This window comes from Apostichopus japonicus, chromosome 13, assembly GCF_037975245.1.
Source record: "Apostichopus japonicus isolate 1M-3 chromosome 13, ASM3797524v1, whole genome shotgun sequence".
In the NCBI taxonomy this organism is placed as follows: domain Eukaryota; kingdom Metazoa; phylum Echinodermata; class Holothuroidea; order Aspidochirotida; family Stichopodidae; genus Apostichopus; species Apostichopus japonicus.
Genome location: NC_092573.1, coordinates 26,198,081 through 26,223,455, shown reverse-complemented (window position 1 = coordinate 26,223,455; position 25,375 = coordinate 26,198,081). Strand labels below are relative to the sequence as shown.

The window sequence follows — 25,375 nt, the reverse complement described above, 5'->3', positions numbered from 1 at the left end:
ATTAGGTGGGATAGGTTGTTAATATTGTTTGTACATAAAGACCTACACAAACTGGAGATGTGGCAGTTTTCCGGTCCGTACCATTACGAAAGAATGTGCTCGATATTACATGTAAACACCTTTATCTCAGACGACCTTTCATCCCACACGACTTGATAATTTCGTTTTACCAACAGCAGCACACAACGAGATATTCTTTGCATGCCTGGGTATTTTCACAATGTTTACCAAGATTTTGACAAACAACCCGGTTTTTGCTCCGCTTGATTTACTACAAATGATAGCCTGTTTCGATTTCCTTTTACGTATAGGTCAGCGTTAGGGGTCCGCGATTCCTCGGTAATGCATTCACGACACGGTGGACACATACTGTCTGAAGGGCGGAAGAGCAGGCCTTAATATCTAAGCCGTCGTGAAAAGCGTTAGGTTTTGTCTTTACATTTCGCATAATTGTCTACACATACACCGTGGCTTGCTTTAAACATATCTGAAATTCTAGCCAACCGTATCGAAAAGAGTTCAACGTTCTGTTGGCCTTGACGTGTAAACAAAGCCGATCGATTAGCAACCAGCAGAATTATATCGGCAAGATGTTTTGCCTTAGTGCTCAGCCTTCAGATCAGCAACAACAGACGGTAGCAGGTGGTCCGAAGATTCTGGCTCTTGAACTCAACGAGCAGCAGTCAATTCCCACATCTCACAGTATGGATAGCTTAGGATCTCCAACCGCCGGGGACTTGGAAAAGGCCTTGGACTTTTCTGGACTTATCATGACAAGTAAAAATGTTGCAGATGAGGAAGATTTTGACATAGAAATTGTAGAAGTTTTCAACGTTAGCTACCTGCCCTTGCATTCATTATTCGCCCTACCTGTGTGCTGGGCGTCCGCAAAGCTACGCCCTGTTAAAAATATGCCATTGAATACAGACATGTTTGATGATGAAGACGATGTACTAGAAATTGCAGCAGTTTTAGCGTTTCCGAAAGAAGCGAAAAAATTGGTAACACCAGTAACTTTGGATGTTTCAAGATGTGGAAGAATAACCGTAAGTATATAAACAATCTGTGCCTCTACTAGTACTCCTTCCTTGTAGTAAAGGTGATACATCCACCATGACATGAACTCCCCACTCTGGGCAGTGTAATAGTAGCTGTATTGTTGGGCAGGGGTTTAAATGAAACTGGTTGGTGACCCCTCCCCATAGACATTTTGGTCAAATGGAGGGTGCTCAGATGCAAAGTGATGCTATATTTTGCAACTTTTGAAAACAATTTTCGACTGTTTACAGTAGGTTGAGGACACATGTTAAAAGAACTGTATGCTAACTAGGTTTTTTTCAATCTGTTAATAGGGTTCCATGTATAAAATATCTTTGCGTGATGGTGTGCTACTGGATAGTTTAGCAAAGCAAAATAAACAACAGATACAATATCTGACTAATTATTCCCCTTAACCATGCATTTGGTCAGTTCATTCAAACTCACCATGTATAAATATCAGTCTACAGTAATTAGGGTTCGATCAATGTTTGTACAGTTGTTCCCTATTTGTGGTGCTTGGGGTATGTGTATAACTTTGTAAATTTCTTCATCTTAAGAATGGTGACAGGGCTGAGAAGTTTAAAAAATCAAATGTTTAAATATTTCTTCTGTTTGGGGCAGTTGCCTACATTTTCTCTTTAATAAGCTTACAAGACGTCTCAATAACAGACGCAACTTGGTACAATTTGCAAGATCAGTTACATTGTATATATTACATGTGTTGTCCCCAAATTTGATAGAAAGACAAAATGGTCAGAGCTGTGGTCATCCCGTAACTGTTATTTCACTGCCTCCTTAGATCAAACTGGTTCTTCTGATTTCAGAATGCCATGTTTCTCAAAAGTCTGAGAGTAGTTTAACCTTTTTTAACCTGTAAGAAAATATATTTGGAGCCGTACGTTTTACAGAATATGAATGCTAAATCTTGGGAGCATGCAATATCTACTGATGACCTATGTATATAGCTATAGCTACCTACTGCAGTCTTATAGTATTAACGTGAAGAGACATGGCTGATTTCCATGGACAGTCTCCAGATTTCATGTACTGCTAAAAGTTTCCCTGGAAATGCCCCAGACTCTATACATGTCTCTGGAACATCTTCATATTTAGAGAAAGTATTTCCTGAATAATATCTGTAGTCTCCTGTGCGTAGAGACAGCTTGAACTTAAGCTGTGATTGTTTACAACCACAAATGATAAGTTCAGTCATGGCTCACAGATTAATGGCGACCCAGATCATTGCATTAAATTGTTTCATATAGCCTGAAATTCATATGAAAGCATTTTTGCATTGAGTGAATATTGAGACTTCCAGTTACCATCATGTTTTTCAGCAATTGAATTTTTAAACTGATACATGTTTCTGGAAAAATTGTTTTAAACTAAGTCTGGGCATATACTTGCAACACCAGCAAAACACTCAGAGATCCACAAATTGCTACCCGGGCTCCCTTTAAATGTGCATTGTATGTTTGACCAAGTTATTTCAGTATATATATTGGGGGGGGGGGGGTGGGGCAGCATCAATGTCATGTCCCTGGATTTCCAGGAAAAAATATGGTCACTTTATCTTACAGGTGCTGCAGTGATTGCCAGATTTCTAATGCTTGCATGATTAGTGTGTTTTAAGCTGGTTAAATCCACCACTCACACACAAAAGCTCAACCGTGGATTGGTTTTCCTGCTGGACCCTACCAGCATGCCTATAGGGCTCTTGAATTCCACAAGTTGTTTTTCTTTCTTTAAGGCCAATTCATTTATTCCAAAAGGAGTGTCCAGTAGACTCAGTGAACCATTTGTAAACTTGTTTAACAATAGATTTTAGTTTCAGAGAGGGCTATTGACAGTTGTTTGATATGTACTGGTAAAGTTGTTCCTGGCAATGACAAATATTTTTGTTGCTGGACCTACTGAAGGTTCTGCAGCATACAACATTGCACTTCTAATTTGGTTGGTATTAGCACTGGCACCTGAACTCAGCTACGGTCATCTGAGTGGTCTGTGCTATGAAATTTATGTGTATGTACTTACTGTACCTGCAGTACATAACAACAGAATTGTATAATTCAAGATACATGTTGAACTATGAAACAGGTTTTGTTCAGTAAGTTCTATTTTTTTTTTTATTATTATTTTTATTTTAGGTTTATAGCCTTGTTCAAGGCCAAGGCCCTCTCACACAACTTAGCCCTGGTCATTGGTAACTTGTCACATCTACACACCAAAGTGTGCACAATTCAATCAATCTCTCCTGGGGCACCACAGTGCACCACAACCATGTGTCCCCGGGGGACTTCCCATAGGGTGCAGCCACAAACCGGCGCACACAACTATTACAAGTTACCTTGCAAGTCCCCATTTTTACACCTGGGTGAAGAGAGGCAATGGAGATAAAGTGCCTTGCCCAAGGACACAACGCAATGATCTGGCCAGGACTCGAACCTGTAATCCTTATATCACAAGTTCACTGCTTAATAACCACTTGACCACAACGCTCTCTACTGTACACTGTGTATATTATAAAGTTCTGTGAGGGTTGATGTACCAAAATGTTTGAGAAATATTGCCCGCTAGTACTGTGTGTTCAATCTAATGCTGTTTACTTACTGTCGTGGGAACAGGTTTCTTAGATTTGACACCATCAGTTCAGATGTAGCTACAGTACAGTATATAGCTCTACAAGTATGCTGTGTGACCTGTATATCTACAGTACTGTAATGGATTGCTGGCTTAACTGACATTGTGTACACTAAAACAAAACATGGAAACTCCCTCCAGATCTAATGATTTATTGACATTAAACAGTAAACAACTTAAAACTTATTCAACATCAGCCTATGTCATGTAACAATGTTAGACATTCAATTCATCCAGATACAGGATCAACCTAGGGACATATGATACTGGTGCAGTAATTGAAGGTATTGTAAACATGTGCTTTAAATGTCATCAATATTGACTCCAAATATGCCAAATAATAATGGTCATCACCCATGCTCCAACTTCAGCTAGCATTTTTCTACCACCCTCAAAATACTTTCACTAACAGGAAATATCAAACGTAATACTCACCAATATCAACTTTTAACATGCTTAAATTTGTAGCCTGAATACTGATGACCGTTTACCTCATATTGTCATGTAGGCAAAAATTAACATGTAATATTGAAAAGACCTTTCAGGACATTAACAGGTACATTTTGCCATCTTTTTTAATTTCTTTCATGTTGTTTCATGTTTCTCATGTGAGGATCTTCATGCTCATACTAGCTTGTTATAGTCAGACAGATTGATAAATTTTTAACAACTTTTTGTCCCATCAGAAATGGTAACTCTAATTTGTTCTGTATGCTGTAAGCTAGCTTACTGTGCTTGGCTGATTTGATCTGATGGAAATGAATCTTTACTATTGTACACAGTAATTAACATGTTCTGTCTGCACAGTAATTAAATGAATGAATTATTTAACCGATGAATACATCTTACAGTACACTACTGTACTAGAGTACTTTGCTGACATACTCAATATACTCAATGCAGACTTGTAACTTGCAGTACTAATTAATTTGATTTCATTTAGAGTTTGACTGCTAAAGCAGTTAAACTGAACATTTATTGGTGCCTGTTTATTTCCTGACTGGTGATACTGTGATACTAATTGATGTCATATTGGTTTGTTTAATTTGCCATGCTATATATGTCCACCCATTCAATGAAAGTCATCATCTAATATGCTGAATTATCAGCCAGTTTATAAATCCCATATCAGTCCTAATGTGTTTGTGTGTTGATACTTGTGCTATATCTTAACAGAGAAGAAAGTTTGTACATTGGGTTATAGCCTAGGCTCCTATAAATGAAGATTTCATAAGATATCATGATAAGATACTTAAAAGCTATGTTATATGATTGAGAGTTTATCACAAATTGAGTCTGACACAGAAATGACTTAAATCAGAAAGTTATTTTGTATTGTTCAGAGATTACCATATGCTATCTACAGTGTATTTGGCCCATTGGAGTTTTGTAACATTGGTGATGTGTACGAGCAGCAGTTTCAGAGCTCCTCTTTCAAGACTGATTTGGTGATGTGTAGGAGCAGCAGTTTCAGAGCTCTTCTTTCAAGACTGATTTGGTGATGTGTACGAGCAGCAGTTTCAGAGCTCCTCTTTCAAGACTGATTTGGTGATGTGTAGGAGCAGCAGTTTCAGAGCTCCTCTTTCAAGACTGATTTGGTGATGTGTAGGAGCAGCAGTTTCAGAGCTCCTCTTTCAAGACTGATTTCCTTTTCCCTTTTGATAAGTCTGGCTGAGTCTGCATCCTGTGAAGTTGTTGATAAACATTTCAGGCCTTTGAAAGCTTTGCAGCACAGGAATGAAAGATACTCCCTTGATAAGAGAGATATATCAAACTGGCATAGATAGTACAGGAAATTTAGATTGGTGTGTAAGTACTAATCAGTTGACCAACAAGAAACTACTCATAAGTTAATGCTACCATATCTCAAGGGGTGGGATATGGAGAGTCAAACAGTGGTGGGCTGTGAAATCCAGGTCCTTTCTCCTTCAAATGGTTACATTTTCTGGACATTGATTGGTAAAGTTGGCTTCCACTGTTCATCCCAGGTTGCTGTCAGCAATGAAGGAAACCCAATGTAGTTTGGAGAAAGAAGAATGACGAGAAAAACTTATTGAATTTGTAAGATATTCAATGTTATAATTACTCCAGATCACATTTTGTACCTCAAATACGTATTGTCAATTCTGATTTTCATCCAGCCATATATTCCTAGTTCTCACAAAATGGCTGTTAGACTCATGATGTGATGGTTCATCTGAATACCTGTAGAATATTGCCCCATCAGCAGTTAAGTTTCTTTAATGTCGGTGTGAGAAACTATTGTTTACTGTATACCCTACACTTAGATATAAGATGATTATGCTCCAGCCATATAAACATGTTTTTAACCTGTCACAGCAGTAGAGAACTTGATTGGTACTTGTTGGATAGGGTTTATCTAACAATATCAGCAGATTTTTTACTGACGTCTCTAAAATCAAACCAATTTCAAATTATGATTTTATTGTAAGAGTACATATATATATTGAACAATCTGGCCATATTGGAGATCGGACCTTTCAAGACAGTCATTAGAACATCAATGTCTGTGCTACTGTTATTATTCCTAATAGTGTAGTGGTTTATAGTGTCCTAATAGTGTAGTGGTTTATAGTGTCCTAATTGTGTAGTGGTTGTCTGTTAGCAAGAGATTAGCATCATTTGAGTGTGGTAAACACTGTACTCCAAAACCTTACACACACTTTCTGATGTGTGCATATATCCACTTGTAGGCAATTAGTTAATTGCTGAAATGTTCACTCTCAGCAGGCCTGAAGTCATTTGCTAATTCATTCAAGTAATGTTATGTTCCATGACCTCAGAGGTCACATGGAGGAAATCATAAAGTTGAAACTATAAATTTGATATTAACCTGAATAAAGTCTCACACCTACTAAATACTGCATGTTTGCCTTGTTCTTGGTGTACTACAAGGTACAGCTAAAGCAGTGAAGCTTAAATCTTATGCTGTAATGCATGGTAGAACAACAACTACTGTACACATAACACAGTGAAATAACTGCATGCAGTCACTGTACATGATGTGTTAACAATTCTATTCAAGTTGGTGTCCTCACACAGACAGGGAGGCTCCAGTCATGGTTCATCAAATTTGATGACAGTTCAGTTTACTACTGGCACAATTGAAAAGCCAAAGAAAAAACAAACGTGATATGGAAACCTGTGGCAATATCAAACGGCTAAATTTAACCATTGAGCACTGCTAATAATATATTGTTAAACACAATGGGATTTATATTCTCTACCCTATTTATAGAAATTTACAAGTTATTGGAACAAAGAGCAACTTCATAAACAATTGGATTTTGCTTTCCCAATACCTCTATACCAGTACAATTGGTAGTTATAATAATTTGTGTAAAAATAGCTCTAAAACACAAATGGTATAATTATAGTTGCAGCTGGTCAATCACAACACTGCAAAGTAATTCTTTTAGATACATCTGAAATGGGAATAAGGGTTTCATTGGAACAATAGTTATTAGCAAAATATTGCAACAGCAATTATATCCCTATTAAATTTATATGACAAACTTCTTTAAGGGGTCAAGAGAAATATAAATTGTTTGTGAAAGCTTACAGTGGCATTTGTCCTGAGGCTTTGACCCACTGAAAGTAATAATGATTAATAGAGATTGTTGAAGTTTAATTCGCACTGCTGAATATAAAGTTTGACCCAAAGGACTCCTGAACAATACACAACTCTATAATACATTTCTATATACTCTAGTACATGCTCTATACATTTCTATATACTCTAGTACATGCTCTATACATTTCTATATACTCTAGTACATGCTCTATACATTTCTATATACTCTAGTACATGCTCTATACATTTCTATATACTCTAGTACATGCTCTATACATTGCTATATACTCTAGTACATGCGCTATACATTTCTATATACTCTAGTACATGCTCTATACATTTCTATATACTCTAGTACATGCTCTATACATTTCTATGTACTCTAGTACATGCTCTATACATTGCTATATACTCTAGTACATGCTCTATACATTTCTATGTACTCTAGTACATGCTCTATACATTTCTATATACTCTAGTACATGCTCTATACATTTCTATATACTCTAGTACATGCTCTATACATTTCTATATACTCTAGTACATGCTCTATACATTTCTATATACTCTAGTACATGCTCTATACATTTCTATATACTCTAGTACATGCTCTATACATTTCTATATACTCTAGTACATGCTCTATACATTTCTATATACTCTAGTACATGCTCTATACATTTCTATATACTCTAGTACATGCTCTATACATTTCTATATACTCTAGTACATGCGCTATACATTGCTATATACTCTAGTACAGTATGCTCTATACATTTCTATATACTCTAGTACAGTATGCTCTATACATTTCTATATACTCTAGTACAGTATGCTCTATACATTTCTATATACTCTAGTACAGTATGCTCTATACATCTGTTAACAGAACCTATAGCTAGAACACAAGGAGAGCCAATAATTTCTCAAAATGTCTACAGAATCGAACAATGCATCCAACACCATCTATAGAGTGCGACAGGACAAGATATACAGTAGAACTCACACAAAAGGAAAATAGATTAGTTGGCACTATATATGCAGCTCAATGCACAGCGCACAGAACTAATAAATTCTAAATGAATATAGCCTGGATGTAAAGAGTGTATGCAGTTAGCTACAGTACTGTAACCACACACTAAAGAACAAAGCATAAAAACATGTACCCTATAGACAATTGCATCCTATAACACAGAATATAGGCATGCAATACTGTATGCACATGTAGAGAATATCCTGTACATGTTAGCACTATAAGTGTATGGGGCTAGCTAGGATGTACTAAGTGTATGGAGCTACAGTAGCTAGGATGTATTAGGAGCTAGCTAGGATACATGTACTAAGTGTATGGAACTAGCTAGGATGTACTAAGTGTATGGAGCTAGCTAGGATGTACTAAGTGTATGGAGCTAGCTAGGATACGTACTAAGTGTATGGAGCTAGCTAGGATACGTACTGAGTGTATGGAGCTAGCTAGGATACGTACTAAGTGTATGGAGCTAGCTATTGTAGGATGTACTAAGTGTATGGAGCTAGCTATTGTAGGATGTACTAAGTGTATGGAGCTAGCTAGGATATACTTAGTGTATGGAGCTATAGCTAGTGTATGGAGCTAGCTAGGATGTACTAAGTGTATGGAGCTAGCTAGGATGTACTAAGTGTATGGAGCTAGAGCTTGTAGGATGTACTAAGTGTATGGAGCTAGCTAGGATGTACTAAGTGTATGGAGCTATAGCTAGTGTATGGAGCTAGCTAGGATGTACTAAGTGTATGGAGCTAGAGCTTGTAGGATGTACTAAGTATATGGAGCTAGCTAGGATGTACTTAGTGTATGGAGCTATAGCTAGTGTATGGAGCTAGCTAGGATGTACTAAGTGTATGGAGCTAGCTATTGTAGGATGTACTAAGTGTATGGAGCTAGCTACTAGGATGTACTAAGTGTATGGAGCTAGCTTGTAGGATGTACTAAGTGTATGGAGCTAGCTAGGATGTGCTTAGTGTATGGAGCTATAGCTAGTGTATGGAGCTAGCTAGGATGTACTAAGTGTATGGAGCTAGCTAGGATGTACTAAGTGTATGGAGCTAGAGCTTGTAGGATGTACTAAGTGTAGGGCCAAAGCCAAAATTACCGTATTGTGGTGGGACGGAATTTGATAGACCATTTAAATAATACCACTTTATATGTAGCATATATGAAGGAATCAGGATATCCACACAAACAGGTCAGTCACAGACTGCAACCAGACACAAAAAAAAACAGACACAAATTTGAAGATGTTGCCATGGTAACACAAATATATTGACGTGGTGGGACGGAATGATAAATCTCATGAAATCATGAACATGTAACCTTTATGTAATTATTATCAAAAGTAGTACAATATAATAGTAATTATTAACACTGAAATGGAGGTGAACTATTCTTCTACCATTAAGGAAACAATGGCAGAAATTATACTTCACGCATAAGAATTGTGTTAATTTTACCGAAAGTGTGTCAATGTGGTGGGACGGAATGTGGTGGGACGGAATTTTTTTCCAATGTAAAGGCTGTTGATTAGGTACAAAAACATTAAACAATTATGTTTTCTCTCACAAGAAGTTCATAAGCAACAATGAAATTTATGCTGGAGTGAAATGATTTTTTAATATGCTCGATGATATCTTGGACTAATTCAGTCGGGAAGTTATTTCGAACATTTGTTATGGATGCTTTGTACGCTGCTGGATTATTTGCCTTCTGGTTGGCCCTTTGCCTTTTCTTCCTACTCCGCTCCCATTCTCGAAATGCCTCAGCACCCGTTCTCTCCTTCTTTTTCTTCCTATAAGTATGTATCTGCTAGCAGACACATTTTGAGGCTCAGGATTTTCCATATTGATCTGTTTTGCAAAGAGAGATAAAAGGACATTCTTACCAGCGGGATGCATGAAAAGGGGGCTGGGGTGGGGGATATAGCCACACACATCTCTGGCTTAATTATTAAGAAGTTGGGGAACCAGGAAGCAATCGTGGTCTTTCCCCATATGCCAACATGTGAATAGAAAGAAAGAATAAGATGGCTTCACCATCCTGTGAATTGTGTATTACAAATGCAATATGTCATGAGATTGGCCTCATAATGTGCAGTTACGAACAGGCTGAATAACAGGCATAGACAGTATACACTTCCTGCACAATATATTTCAACTAGCCTACATGGTGTTTTGGTTCACTTTTCTGCATCGTAGGCTACAAGTTTCAAAATCCAACTTACAGTAGTATGTTAGACGGCAACAGCTTAGGCATCATCCCATATCGTGTTAGGCAACAGCTTAGGCTAAAACATAAATTTGCTAGGCTAGACAACTCATGCAAAATGTGTAATATTTCATCTAACAGGTTTGCTTCCTTGCATTAGTACTGGAGGCTACACATTTCTACCTCTCAGTATAGTATAAGTTTTGTTTTAAACCTTTACTGTATAACATAGTCTGTTAGGCAACAGCTTAGGCTAAATCATAATTATCACTACCAAATTGTCTGAATTGCCTATAACAATAAACTGGAGGTAAACTAATTTATTACTATTGAGAAGCAGAATGAATTCTTACCTTAATTCTTGCAATCTAGCTCTTCTATCTTGTATGATTCACGTCATGAGTACCATAACAACTTGACTTTTCTTGTGCACATGGATTATTGCTCATCAGCAGATGATATCAATTCAAAAGCACATGTTTTAGAATGGATAGTTTAGGAAAGCCAAGACTCCAAGAGGGCCAAAAAAGAAACCTGGGGTGAACAACTAGGACTATTTCTATAGTGATGGGATTTTTTATGCATGATAAAAAACCCAATCTCAATTTTCCAGAAAATGTGTTGTTTTGACACATCAGGTTCAAAACTGATGTGATGTGTACAGTATGTATGGAATATCCAGATACGTAACATTTTGAAGTATAATCAATTGATCACATTGTTATTAGGTCGGGTGTTCAAGGAGTCTGAATATAAATTTGTAATCTTGAGTGACAGAGGAAAATTTTGGACCAGACATGCTGTTTGAAGATGCCCTTCATTTAAAATTCTGTCCCACCACAACTTGTTTCCGTCCCACCACGAAAATGTTGGACTACCCCCCTGTCTATCCAGAATGAAATATTTATATTTTCTCCACTCAGAGGTGTCAGTTGCATACATAGTTGATAGTTTGGAGAGTTTAAAAAAAATTATCATTTTTTTCCCCCTTGGAAAATAAAAAAATATGTTCAAAAATGTGGTGGGACGGAATTGAACACGTTCGTTTTATTTTTTTCTTCGTTCAAGAACTACTATTGATACATTTTATAGTGCATAAAGTATCCTAATTAATAGCCATTTATAACGTCAAAAACAGAAAACTTCAACTTTGTTCCCATATGTAATTACCTCATTTTTCTAAAATTCCGTCCCACCACATTAGGATCGTGCTACCTGCATTTTGGAATGACCGCATTCCACAGTTATGCGAATTATCGTAATTTTTTTTAATGATTACAGAACTTTGGTTAGTTGTTCTCATAACCATGGGTGAAATGAGCCTAAGTGGCAATGTTCAAATTCCAGGTATAGTGATGACCATTTTTGGCTTTGGCCCTGTATGGAGCTAGCTAGGATGTACTAAGTGTATGGAGCTATAGCTAGTGTATGGAGCTAGCTAGGATGTACTAAGTGTATGGAGCTAGAGCTTGTAGGATGTACTAAGTATATGGAGCTAGCTAGGATGTACTTAGTGTATGGAGCTATAGCTAGTGTATGGAGCTAGCTAGGATGTACTAAGTGTATGGAGCTAGCTATTGTAGGATGTACTAAGGGTATGGAGCTAGCTACTAGGATGTACTAAGTGTATGGAGCTAGCTTGTAGGATGTACTAAGTGTATGGAGCTAGCTAGGATGTGCTTAGTGTATGGAGCTATAGCTAGTGTATGGAGCTAGCTAGGATGTACTAAGTGTATGGAGCTAGCTAGGATGTGCTTAGTGTATGGAGCTATAGCTAGTGTATGGAGCTAGCTAGGATGTACTAAGTGTATGGAGCTATAGCTAGTGTATGGAGCTGGCTAAGATTTGCAGATCTGCTCATTATTTACTGTACTCCAGGAAGATCTGTGACATTTACATACTGTACATACTTAAAACTGTACCAATTATACACAAATTTGTATCGCTTTCCATTTCTTAAACACCTGTGTTTGCAGGGTCTGTGGTCATGCTTACAATAATATGTATTAATGGAGTAATTATTTATAGCTATGATATTTAAGCGACTGGGCATCAAAATTATGTATGAAAACTTTGAAAAAAGGATGCTAAATGAATTTTTAGGGTGCACTAATCAGAAATGTACAGGCACTGCAGGATTCCTTTAGATTTTAGATGCAGTGTCTTTATGAAAGTCCACATCTTTGTGTGTAGCCTACTTCATCAACAGTTGCCTTGCTGTACCAAACACATCTCTAACCTCACATACTGTACAGCTTACAGTAGCACCCTAAAACACACTAGCACTAAGCATGTATCCTGGATATTTTAATCACAATGTTTTCTCAAAATATTAAACATTTGGTAGTGAAGAGATAGACTTCTCTCTTTGAGATGGAAGAATCTTTGATCTTTCTAGGCTCTGTCTCCTGTACAGTATGCACTTCAATACTTAACCTGCAACAATTGGTACCATGCTTGCACTGCGCACCCAGTGACCCTCACCAGGTCTCTGCCATGTCCCTTCCAGAAGCTCGTGTTCAGATTAACAAGAGCTGACACCTACAGTATACTGTTTGTTCAGGAGCTTTTAAATATCATAATTCATAAGTACCCAACCTGTAAGATTTGGAGTATATATTGAGATGTAAAGTAAACTACAATTAACCAAATATTGAACAATCTCTTTGCAATGAAACTACCTGTAGTACAGAAGTCAATAACAGAAATTAAATAGTACAGTAAGTACTGTTCAAATTCTACAGATTAGTAGATTATTAATAACAGAGTTTGATTTGATAGGTACTCAGTGTCTATGGTATGTTAAATGAAGGATCTCACAGGTACAGGTTCATTTGTTATCATTGCCAGTGCTCAGTATATTAATAACAAAAAGCAAAGTAAATAAATATTGTAAAAAAAAGTATCATGGATCTTTTGTTATTTTGCAAATGATGTCACACAGTAGTTTCTTTGATGGATAGGAGTTAGAACATTGGTTTACTGTACTGTACATACTGTACATGTAATTATAGTCCAACCCTAGATTTCACACACTTATGATCTTTCTACTGTACATGCACTGTACTAATTCTCAACAGTTTACTGTATATAGCAGAATTGTCGGCATCATTTGTCATTGCTTGATAACAAATTTCATTATGATTAGTGTGTGGTGTGCCTTGTATGGAAGATCTTGTGACCTCATGAGTAATTAAATATTAAATATAAGTAGGTAGTTTAACAAAGCGTGAATAACGGTAGTCAAGAGCTTATACTTAGTAAGGCAACCTCCAGGCAAATTTGTTACAGACTTGTAAATCTTTGATGCCCTGGGGAAAGCTTGGATCATGTCAGGAGCTGCAGCTATATATGATTGATATCAATATTAATATTATATTTCAAAAAGCGTTCTTCTTCAGAGCACTTAATTTATCTGCTTTCAAAGTGATGTGTTTTCAACTTTCAGAAGATACAAACAATTAATCACATGTGTAATCCAAGGCCAAATGTACATAATGTGGACCAAATTGTGCATTACAGTACCTTTCAAGATGTCTGCCATGAGAGTACTTTGTACAGAGTAAGGTATAATCCATTCATAAGGATGAGACACTCGATATATATATCTTGTGCTAGAAACTGCTCAAACTTTATTGTAGCCTACATCTTTTAATGTAAAGTGCTACGTTTTCTATGGAAATCCTACATGCCATAAATTACAATTAAAACACTGCATGCACTTGTGCTGTGTTTTCTTAACACGGTTCTACTTTAGCTTTGAATTGGGCGCCGTTGGATTCTTTCTTTTTTCGTTAGGTAGCCTTGTCAAGATCCATGTCAGTACACATTGGTAAGGATGTGTACGTAATGTACCGTTATGAGTAACATATGTAGTACAATGTTACATGTACATAGTTTAGCAATGCAGATAATAATAGTATTAAGAATACATATACTGTACTACACTACAAGACTGACAAAGTGGGCTTCATTAGCAAAGTTGAATGCTTCAGATTGAAGCCAATTGCTACACATTCTACATGGATATCTCAATGTTTGCATACTGTTCGTCATGTGAGTACTAGAGTATGAATACTATCACAATAATTGTCCAATTCCGCACAAAAGACCCCCTCTTGTTGCTGCGTACATACAGTACAGTTGTACAATTGATCAGCTTCAACAGCTACTGTATATGTTGAGGCATGTGACTGTATTTCACTAATATGATATAGTCTGCAAGTATTACAACACATGTAACCAGGATAGCTTTATTTATATTTTGTCTCTTGTGGATATAAGCAGATGTTTGTGTTCACTTTTTATTGGCCTCTTGAATCTTCTGTCATTACAAAGAGCAGCCATTAAGTACAGTACTTGACTGTACCTACTGTAAACCTTTGTTCCTACAATAAGATATATGTTACCATATGATGGTCATGGAGGGAACTGAGGTACAGTACATGTAAAACCAACACCCCGGTATATGAACAGTATTACCGCAGACAGTATATGTGTACATATATGGATGCTAACATACTGTACAAATGGTATAAGTACTACTACTACTATACAGTTTATACATACAGTGTATGTTGTTGTTGGTCAACTGTACCATCTGTCACAATACTGAGAGTACAAACAAGACTGTTATTATATTTCAATCAATTGAGCAAACTTGAAACAAGTTCAAGGTTACCTTTAGTTGTGAAGTTCACAGAATCCCTGATTCTTAACGTTTGATTTATCATACGTAGGGTATGGACTTGCTACACTATGACTATGACATTTTCTGCTGGTACATGTACAGTAAGATATTGTATATAATTATGCATGGCTTAAGGACTATTATCTGGATTTTTACAAGATTATAATCATAATAATGTAGATGAATTTAGCGCCACTCCAGGAAAAGAGTAACTGCTCATGGCCATTATAATGTTTATTGTAATGGAACTTTGTTAGGAAACTTCACTGAGTTAACAAGAGAATTTGAACGACTGTGAGTTATTCATGTCAGGCTTTAAAAGCTTCGTCCATTAAGTATCCAAATTTAACTAAGTGAATTGATACTATAACTCTTACTGTATATAATGTGTCTATATAGTCTGCACAGGCATGAAAGCCAATAAAACTAGCTGTCTAGCAAATGTCTCCTGGCAGACATGTCAGCTGTATGTTTAGTGCTCAGTTGTATCTCTCAATCACTCTCAACATCTAAACTTGTGATTCTTTCTATCACATTCAGGTCAGTCCAGTTTAAATGGGGTGTTTTTTAAGCATACAAAACAAAAAGCTACATAACGACCATATTACAGATAGATCAAACAGTGCCAAGTTTCTAATACAACGTGCAAATTAAAACACACACTACTCTACCAAAGTGAATAGCAGAACACTACAGTAGCTCTGTTATGGAGTAGGAATCTGTCTAGGTTACAGATAAAGTTTTATCCAAGAATTGATTTTGCAGCAGTTGTCTTACCTAGACTGTCTCCCCTTCATGCTCCCCTTTAATATGTGATGAAGATATCCAGCCTTTGTATAGATTGTCAGAGGCCCATAGAGATTTAACATTCAGCACCTGATTATTGAAAAAGTTATACCATCAGGCTTTATAGAGATTTTCCAAGTCTCAGTTTACCTACCCATGGAATTATACTGCATTTGGGACATGATTAGATACAATGCAATTCTCAAGAAGACAGACATGCAGTATGGTAAAGTTGCTGAATATCTTCACATATTTGCCAAAACTCACTTCTACACTTAATACTGTAGCTACTGTAGCTAGTACCTGTAAGGCATAGGATTCATACAACATTGCTTACTTCTACACTTAATACTGTAGCCAGCTAGTACATGTAAGTCATAGGATTCATGTAACATAACTCACTTCTACACTTAATACTGTAGCTAGCTAGTACCTGTAAGTCATAGGATTCATGTAACATAATTCACATCTACACATAATACTGTAGCTAGCTAGTACCTGTAAGGCATAGGATTCATGTAACATAAATCACTTCTACACATAATACTGTAGCTGGCTAGTACATGTAAGGCATATAGGATTCATACAACATTACTCACATCTACACATAATAGCTAGCTAGTACCTGTAAGTCATAGGATTCATGTAACATAAATCACTTCTACACATAATACTGTAGCTAGCTAGTACCTGTAAGGCATATAGGATTCATACAACATACCATTATGTAGCTAATTACTAGTCTTTATAAGTAATCAGGTGGGTGATCTACATGAATGTTACTTAAGTGCAAGCAGTATGATCTTCTTTTTCAAATATTAATGTGTTGTTCTGATTGGTGGATGTCATGGTAACATTATCAACATGTAATCAAAACAAGAATTATTTGAGATTTAAGGCTGAAAGAAGATGCATTTACATCAAAGATACCAGAGTACAGTACTAGCATGCACCCTACAGATATTAAATTAATAAATGCTGTACTTTAGTCGTTCAATGGTCTAAACTGAATGTTTGCATTTTGATACAGATAAGATAAAATTCTGTCAACATAACACAGCTTTTATTGCCAAGTCAACTGCACACAGAGCTAGGTTAACTATAGTTTCTTTTCCAGCTATTTTGTAATCAAGTATTTTGGACTTAAATCAGTGGTGAACGTTGTTTAATTATGGAAGATACTTTGAAAATTAGCTACTGTTCTATAGTAGTGTGTGTTGTATAAACCTACTAGTACTGTGTACTTATGTACACATAATAAACATGAACATAGAAACGCCTTAAAAGGCAAATTCTCTTTTTTTTTTTTTTTAATAGGGTCACATCTGGATTTTGTCACTAATTAATGACTTTTCAGTCCGTTAATTATTTTGCAATATATGTATCACATTGGATTTTACTTGATTCCACTGCAGCTCGGTGAAAGCAATTTACGTCATCTTGCTTCAGATTACTGAAAGCATATCTTGGGTGAAAACATAAAAATAAAATTAATCAAATCTTGTACTACTGTTGGGTATTCTCTGTTTAGAACAGTATGTTAAAATGTGACATGTGAAATAAATCATACTTTATTTGAATTAGTTGTTTCCTTAGTTACAAGTTACTGTCTCATTTATGCATGATCAGCTATGCATGATTTATAACCTTGATGCAGGACATGCAGTCATTGACTTGAACTCCGTAAGCTGCACTCCGTTTGTTTCCTTCCCTACGCCACAACTAGGAAATTAAATTTGAAACTCGGGATCCAATTATACATTAATTGTAATAAACCAGCGTCTTTATTCCAGGCCCAGATATTAATTTTACTATTCGCTAGATATTTAAACTGTATGGTACTCTACCAGTTTCAACCACTCTTGCATACCGTCATCCCAATCGTCAAACCTGTCCAATTTCGTCATCAAGTCAAGTGTGCTAACTTCCTTAATTTAAGAGACCTTGGCTGCCAGTACATTGGGAGTACCTCCTTCACCTACAGTAATTGTGGTGTAGTATGCACATTGTATTCATGTACTGTAGTCAAATCAGTTTCTCACATCAAATGATCAGTGTACATTCAGCAGGATATCACGCATGGGTCTTGTCCATCATGATCAATTTTTAATAAATTGATAACCTTGAAACTTAATTGAATTTTTTCAAAAGTAACACAAAAGTCAGTTGGAAAAATATACAGTTTGTGCTACATTATGTTGTAAATTTGTCAAGGTTATTGTGGTGAAACACTCTGTATGCCACTAACATTTACAATCTCAGTGATGTTAGAGTTAATTGTTGAGGAAATTATTTTACAGTACAGGTAGCAAGAGAGTTTCATTATAGGAGCTGAGTCATATGAGATTTGTGTGAAAGGAACATCCTGAATAAAAAATATGGAAAATAATATCAAAGAAAATGATGAAAAAGCCATCTTTAATTGTGAGCGCTTGATGTAATGAAGAAGGAACTCAATCATGAGACATCCATAGAAATGGCTGCTATACCTTAACTTTTGCATGGATTGAATAAAGCTAGACTTCACTAAATTGCAATAAGTTACATTAGTTTATATATATATATATATATATATATATATATATATATATATATATATATATATATATATATCATATCTTTGCAATACAAACTGCTATGAGGATTTGGTTTTCAAAGTTAGATTCAAACAAATTTCAGCAATTTTGTTCAGCAATCAACTTTGGCCACCAGAAAATGCTTTGAATATAATTCTTGCATCGTTTGATTGTAAGGAAAATATGAATTGTCATTGTCACTAGTAGCAAATCAGCAAGCAAACTATTTGTTAGTTTTTGTAGTCACAGGCATACACAAGGACATATTTGGCATTCTTTGCTATAGAAACCAAGTGTCCTGAATGTACAAACATTATTCCCCTAGCATTGTGTCATGTTGTGGTTTCTTATCCCCCTGAGGTCATAGTCAAGTGTTCTTTCTGTATGAATCAAATCTTTACAACCACTTGATATAAAACCCTTTGCAATGGGTTGCTGTGTGGCTATCATATTAATATAGACATAAACATCAATCATATATGATACAACCTGAATGTTGTGTCATATTGATACACTGTACGTACTGTCATATACGATATTATACTGCACTGTATGTAGTGTTATATATGAAACACTTAAATTTTAACTCGTTTTACATTTTCAGAGAGTGAAGTGGAATGTAAAATATGTGGTTAAATTATGTTTTAAATTATAACACTTGTTTCAAGTCTTCCTTTTTCCTATTTTTCCTTTCCAGCTCCCTCCTAAGAAAGGTGAGAGCCCAACTGATGCAGAAGACGCCCTTCTCATTTACTCTTATGTACCCAGGGAAGATACAAACAAGCTGAAATCAAGCCCAGTGGAGGCAGACAACAAACTACAGAGTTCTTCTATGGGAATCACCCCAAACAATAACCAAGTACCAGCGAAAGAACCTGCCTCAGTTATCTAAGAAATGTTGTCTGTTAGTCTGTAACAGCTTTTAAGCTGTCAATGCTTGATAAAGTATTCAGAGCTATAAGTCTGTAACAGTTTTTCTGCTGTTAGTCTGTGATATATGTTAATGTGTGACAGTCTATCTGTCGTTAGTCTGTGACATGTTTAATGTGTGACAGTCTCTCTGCTGTTAGTCTGTGACATATGTTAATGTGTGACAGTCTCTCTGCTGTTAGGCTGTGACATGTTTAATGTGTGACAGTCTCTCTGCTGTTAGGCTGTGACATGTTTAATGTGTGACAGTCTCTCTGCTGTTAGTCTGTGACATGTTTAATGTGTGACAGTCTCTCTGCTGTTAGTCTGTGACATGTTTAATGTGTGACAGTCTCTCTGCTGTTAGGCTGTGACATGTTTAATGTGTGAGTCTTTCAGCTGTTAGTCTGTGACATGTTTAATGTGTGACAGTCTCTCTGCTGTTAGTCAGGACATATGTTTAATGTGTGACAGTCTCTCTGCTGTTAGTCTGTGACATGTTTAATGTGTGAGTCTTTCAGCTGTTAGTCTGTGACATGTTTAATGTGTGACAGTCTCTCTGCTGTTAGTCTGTGACATGTTTAATGTGTGACAGTCTCTCTGCTGTTAGTCTGTGACATGTTTAATGTGTGACAGTCTCTCTGCTGTTAGTCTGTGACATATGTTTAATGTGTGACAGTCTCTGCTGTTAGTCTGTGACATGTTTAATGTGTGACAGTCTCTCTGCTGTTGGTCTGTGACATGTTTAATGTGTGACAGTCTCTCTGATGTTAGGCTGTGACATGTTTAATGTGTGACAGTCTCTCTGCTGTTTGTCTGTGACATGTTTAATGTGTGATAGTCTCTCTGATGTTAGTCTGTGACATATGTTTAATGTGTGACAGTCTCTCTGCTGTTAGTCTGTGACATGTTTAATGTGTGACAGTCTCTCTGCTGTTGGTCTGTGACATGTTTAATGTGTGACAGTCTCTCTGATGTTAGGCTGTGACATGTTTAATGTGTGGCAGTCTCTCTGCTGTTAGTCTGTGACATGTTTAATGTGTGACAGTCTCTCTGCTGTTAGTCTGTGACATGTTTAATGTGTGACAGTCTCTCTGCTGTTAGTCTGTGACATGTTTTAAGTTATTGGTTATCAGACATTCACATGACAAAGTCTGAAGGGACAGGAGTTGTAATTTGATGTCCTGTTTTTAGGAATGTTACTGTACTATGTACTTTGGTAGTATATTGCAATCCTTGATACTACAGTACTGACCAGTACTGACCAGCGGTACTGACCAGTACTGACCAGCGGAGCACTGAGTACATAGACTTAAAGAAAGAGCCGAAGAATAATCAAGTAGTGGTTTGTCAGGATCACTTAATGTTGTGTTAATGTTGGCATTTGTGACAGTGGAGTGTAGTCAACAATGTTGCGTATTTATTGATATTTTGGTGGTATTGATACAGTGATTACTGACAGTCGTACTTATAGCCCTTGTTTATTGTAGACTAATGCCCAGTACATGCAAGCCAGTCTAAACATCTAAACAACTCATAACAGACTAACACAGTTGGATCATGCATTCTCTTTCATTGAGAATCCTCTAAATTGGTTTGCATTTACAGATGAATCCAGAAAATACTTTGTCTTGTAAATATCTATGGTGACATGTTCGTAGATTTTGTTTCTTAATATGATGAAAATCAAAAACATTCTTACTTGTTCCAATCCACCTCTTCATTCCAGATGGAGTACACAGACAGCCACAAAACTATCTACATAAGTTTAATTTAATCCTATCTGGCATCAGATTTTATTATATTATCGTCCCTACGTAGTTGCCATTTCCAGACTGTATGTAGTTGCCTATTTACTAGCTTTATTCTAGTCCCTATGTCAGTGAGCTCTGTTCTTCCTTTAACATGGAGTAATCTGGTTAGGCTTAGCTAGCCCTGCTCACTGTACCACAGATTTGATTAAGAAACTTGCTGACTTGTTTTCAAATTTGTTGGAGCTAATTCCTTGGCAACTATTTTGAAGAACCAATTAGCATTATGCCAATCAGCAACTCACCCTGTTTTTACAACTCCTTTTAGAAATTACATGTGGCTTTTTACTTTGACATATATATATATATATACTTTATGATTTACTTACATGCTGGTGTTGGGGTGGCGTTTCTTATTAAATGTTAATATATCAATTTGTTTGACATAAAAAACTAACTAAAAACTAACAGGCTCAAATGTCATTCCTTTTCTTTTCTGTTTTTAATTTTCTTCAAATTACAAATTTTACCCGCAATATATATCATTTCCATATATCCTCATGCTGTATTAAAATTGTTTATATTTCATGATGTATTTTGAGATTTTGACAGTTTCCCTTTGCTTTCACATCATCAGTTTTACAGGAGATTCTCCATATATTGGAGATCATGCATTTTTATTGATTTTTCCGTTTCAGATCAATTTTCTAGCCAGAGATTATATTTTGAACCTACTTAGTTTCATGACTATATAAGGGCAAACAGGTGTTACATCGATTTTCTCTGGAGACTCTTATAAGATGTGAATTGGTTCTTGCATGACAAGAAAGTAGTCTGAAAGGCTCAGATAGATATATATGTGGGCGTGTATGCATATTTGTGTACTTATATGCCTATGAAGTTATGGATGCATTCTTTGGGGTGTAAATGTGAAAGTTTTACTTGGAGGGGGTACTAGAGCACCCAAGGGGGGCGGTACAGGGGGATGCAAGGGGAAATCAGGGTGTGATGATTAAAAAACCTATGTTGTATGTTGTATCATACCTGACATGAAATCCCTTTGTCTGTAAGAAACTAAAAATTCTCAATTTCTCATAAGTGTTACTAAGTTTGCATGTTGAATATTTATGTGCACATCAGATAGGCAACCTGCGCACCTGTTAAGTAATAATTGGGTTTTGTGTCTCCTTTTGATAGTCTCCCAATTGCTGGCATTTAATAGATAAACTGTATATATTGCATTCTATAAACTGCATTATATAAACTGAGTAGATGTACTGCTACTGTGCTTGTTTCTGTAATGTAGATCTCTTATGATCCAGTCAGTGATATGACTTTGAGTTTCTACTGCTGAGTAGTAATATTACCAAGATGTCAGAGTATAGTAGCGGACTCAATTAGTATCACAACCACGATGTGATCACGCACTTAAATCATCAAAATAGCTTTCAGCATAATACACTGCAGCTTCAAGATGATCGTGCTGTGTGAAATGAAGCTATCTTAATGTGTAATATTTCTGTGATTAACGATGGTGATGGCAGTACTATAGTGTCTATATCACTGATATCATAACACATCTGGTAACCATTTCTTAACTCATGATAAGTAAAGACTAGCAGCTCCACAAAGAGAGAGGAAACATAAGCAAAGGATACGTTTCTTCCAGCAAAATCTACAGAAGAGGAAGATCTTGATGATTTATGGGAATCGGATTATTACAATTGCTTGATGTCATTAAACATTAACATGAAAAGAAGAACTACTGAATGAAATGTGCTCAGTTCTGGGAGATAAAAAGTCTGCTGTAGTTTTATTATCTGTTAGATGTTTCCCAGTGCTACACTACACTATTCTAGATAATTGTCAATCTTCTCTTTCTGCTGCTCTTGTCTTTGTACATTACAATACATCCCTGAGTGGTTGCTATAGGAACAAGTTTTTGTAAGCTGCTCTTTGTCTGTGTAGATCTTTACTCATGGATGCAGTGGCCTGGCCTAATAGCTATATGAATCATGTAATTAATTCTTGCTAGTTAAGAGTTTTGGTTAAAAAAATGTCCATAAAATATTAATTTTTTTTTTGTCAGCTGTAGATTGTGGAATGAATTATCATAAAGCAGTTAATTTCAAATTAACTGATAATGCTTACAGATTAGGTTTTTTCTCTCTTTTTGCTTGGCTCAGCCTGAGAATTTTCCATGAAGTGAGCAATTTGTCACAATTTAAGAAATTGAAGTGTAAAACCATTTCACAGTGATGGTTGATTGCTTAACACGTAAAAGTTGTTTGACAGCTTCCAGCAGTCATTGCCAAGCAGAATTTCTATTATTTTCATTTTCCTGAAGGGTTCTGATTAATTTCCATTATTTTTCATTTTCCTGAAGGGTTTTGATTACTCCCAATCATATTCTTGTCAATGGGAATAAAAAATGTCTGGTTTAACCACCTGCGTCGTCTGTAAATGTTGAAAAAATCTCACCTTGGGAGGGAAGGAAATCAGAATTTAGTTGTGAAAGTTTTCCTCATTTTTCAGCTGAACAAACCATTGTAACGGTAGAGAGACCATTTTTGACGTAGATTCTGCTCATTGCATGGATTATAGATGTTGAGGAAGGTCTGTAGGATAAGAGGATGATCAATAAAATGAGGATTATAGATGTCGAGGAGGGTCTGTAGGATAAGAGGATGATCAATGAAATGAGGATTATAGATGTTGAGGAAGGTCTGTAGTATAGGAGGATGATCAATGATATGAGGATTATAGATGTTGAGGAAGGTCTGTAGTATAAGAGGATGATCAATAAAATGAGGATTATAGATGTTGAGGAATGTCTATAGGATAAGAGGATGATCAATAAAATGAGGATTATAGATGTTGAGGAATGTCTGTAGGATAAGAGGATGATCAATGAAATTAGGATTATAGATGTTGGGGAAGGTCTGTAGGATAAGAGGATGATCAATGATATGAGGATTATAGATGTTGAGGAAGGTCTGTAGGATAAGAGGATGATCAATGAAGTGAGGATTATAGATGTTGAGGAAGGTCTGTAGGATAAGAGAATGATCAATAAAATGAGGATTATAGATGTTGAGGAAGGTCTGTAGGATAAGAGGATGATCAATAAAATGAGGATTATAGATGTTGAGGAAGGTCTGTAGGATAAGAGGATAAATATTAAGCTTACACCAGTATATCTTTCTTTGTACGTATGTACAGGAGGGGGGGGGGGGGGTGGTAAGGAGGAGGTTGTGGTAAGCTAACTTACAGAAATGTTTACAAGGATATCTTTCTTTGTACATATGTACAGGGGGGAAGGGGGATAGGTAATAAGGTTACTTATACAGGAATATTTACCAGGATATCTTCATCCTTATCCTTAATCCTTAAATGTGGTTTACCTTTTCTACCAAGCATACAGTTTTTTATCACTGCTGTTGTAAAATACAGCTTCCTCACCCCACCTATCCAAAACAAAAGAACAATCTTGTCAATCAGAACCTAGAGAGAAAAAATTGAGTTCAGAGAAGGTATGTTAAGGATGTAAAAACCATGAAGTTAGGAGAAATATGCAATCATTATTGAACCAATTTTTGATTGATCTATAGCAACCTATATTATTGTACTGTTACTTTGAGAGGTAAAGAGTTTGACATTTACAAGAATTTGGAACTCCTGTGAATAACAAGTTACGAAAGCTGTCACCTTGTATATGTGTTCTCTATTGGGAGGAAACAAATAAAAATGAAGGTAACAAGAAATTAAATGAAGGTAATGAGAGAAATGAAACTAAGGTAATGAGAGAAATGAAACAAAGGTAACAAGAGAAATGAAACAAAGGTAACAAGAGAAATGAAACACAAGTAATGAGAGAAATAAAAAGAAGGTAACGAGAGAAATGAAAAAGGTAATGAGAGAAATGAAACAAAGGTAAACAAGAAATGAAACAAAGTTGAAGAGAAGTGAAACAAAGGTAAACGAGAGAAATGAAACAAAGGTAATGAGAGAAATGAAACAAAGGTAATGAGAGAAATGAAACAAAGGTAACAAGAGAAATGAAATTAAGGTCAACGAGAGAAATGAAACAGGTAATGAGAGAAAAGAAACTGAAGTAACTAGAGAAATGAAACAAAGGTAACGAGAGAA

General features: G+C 36.1%; 1 protein-coding gene and 1 long non-coding RNA gene across 2 annotated transcripts; one reads left to right on the top strand and one right to left on the bottom strand.

Annotated features, from left to right (window-relative positions):
* Positions 1–93: 93 nt before the first annotated feature.
* LOC139978979 (uncharacterized) lies at positions 94–24,245 on the top strand. The gene is made up of 2 exons (XM_071989614.1): positions 94–1,046; positions 19,264–24,245. The coding sequence occupies exons 1-2, from the start codon at positions 591–593 to the stop codon at positions 19,456–19,458; spliced, it is 651 nt and encodes a 216-aa protein (XP_071845715.1). The 5' UTR covers positions 94–590; the 3' UTR covers positions 19,459–24,245.
* LOC139978980 (uncharacterized) lies at positions 5,225–9,278 on the bottom strand. The gene is made up of 2 exons (XR_011797064.1): positions 6,536–9,278; positions 5,225–5,673 (listed from the first exon to the last, which is right to left on the bottom strand). It is a non-coding gene; the product is annotated as an uncharacterized lncRNA (long non-coding RNA).
* Positions 24,246–25,375: the final 1,130 nt, after the last annotated feature.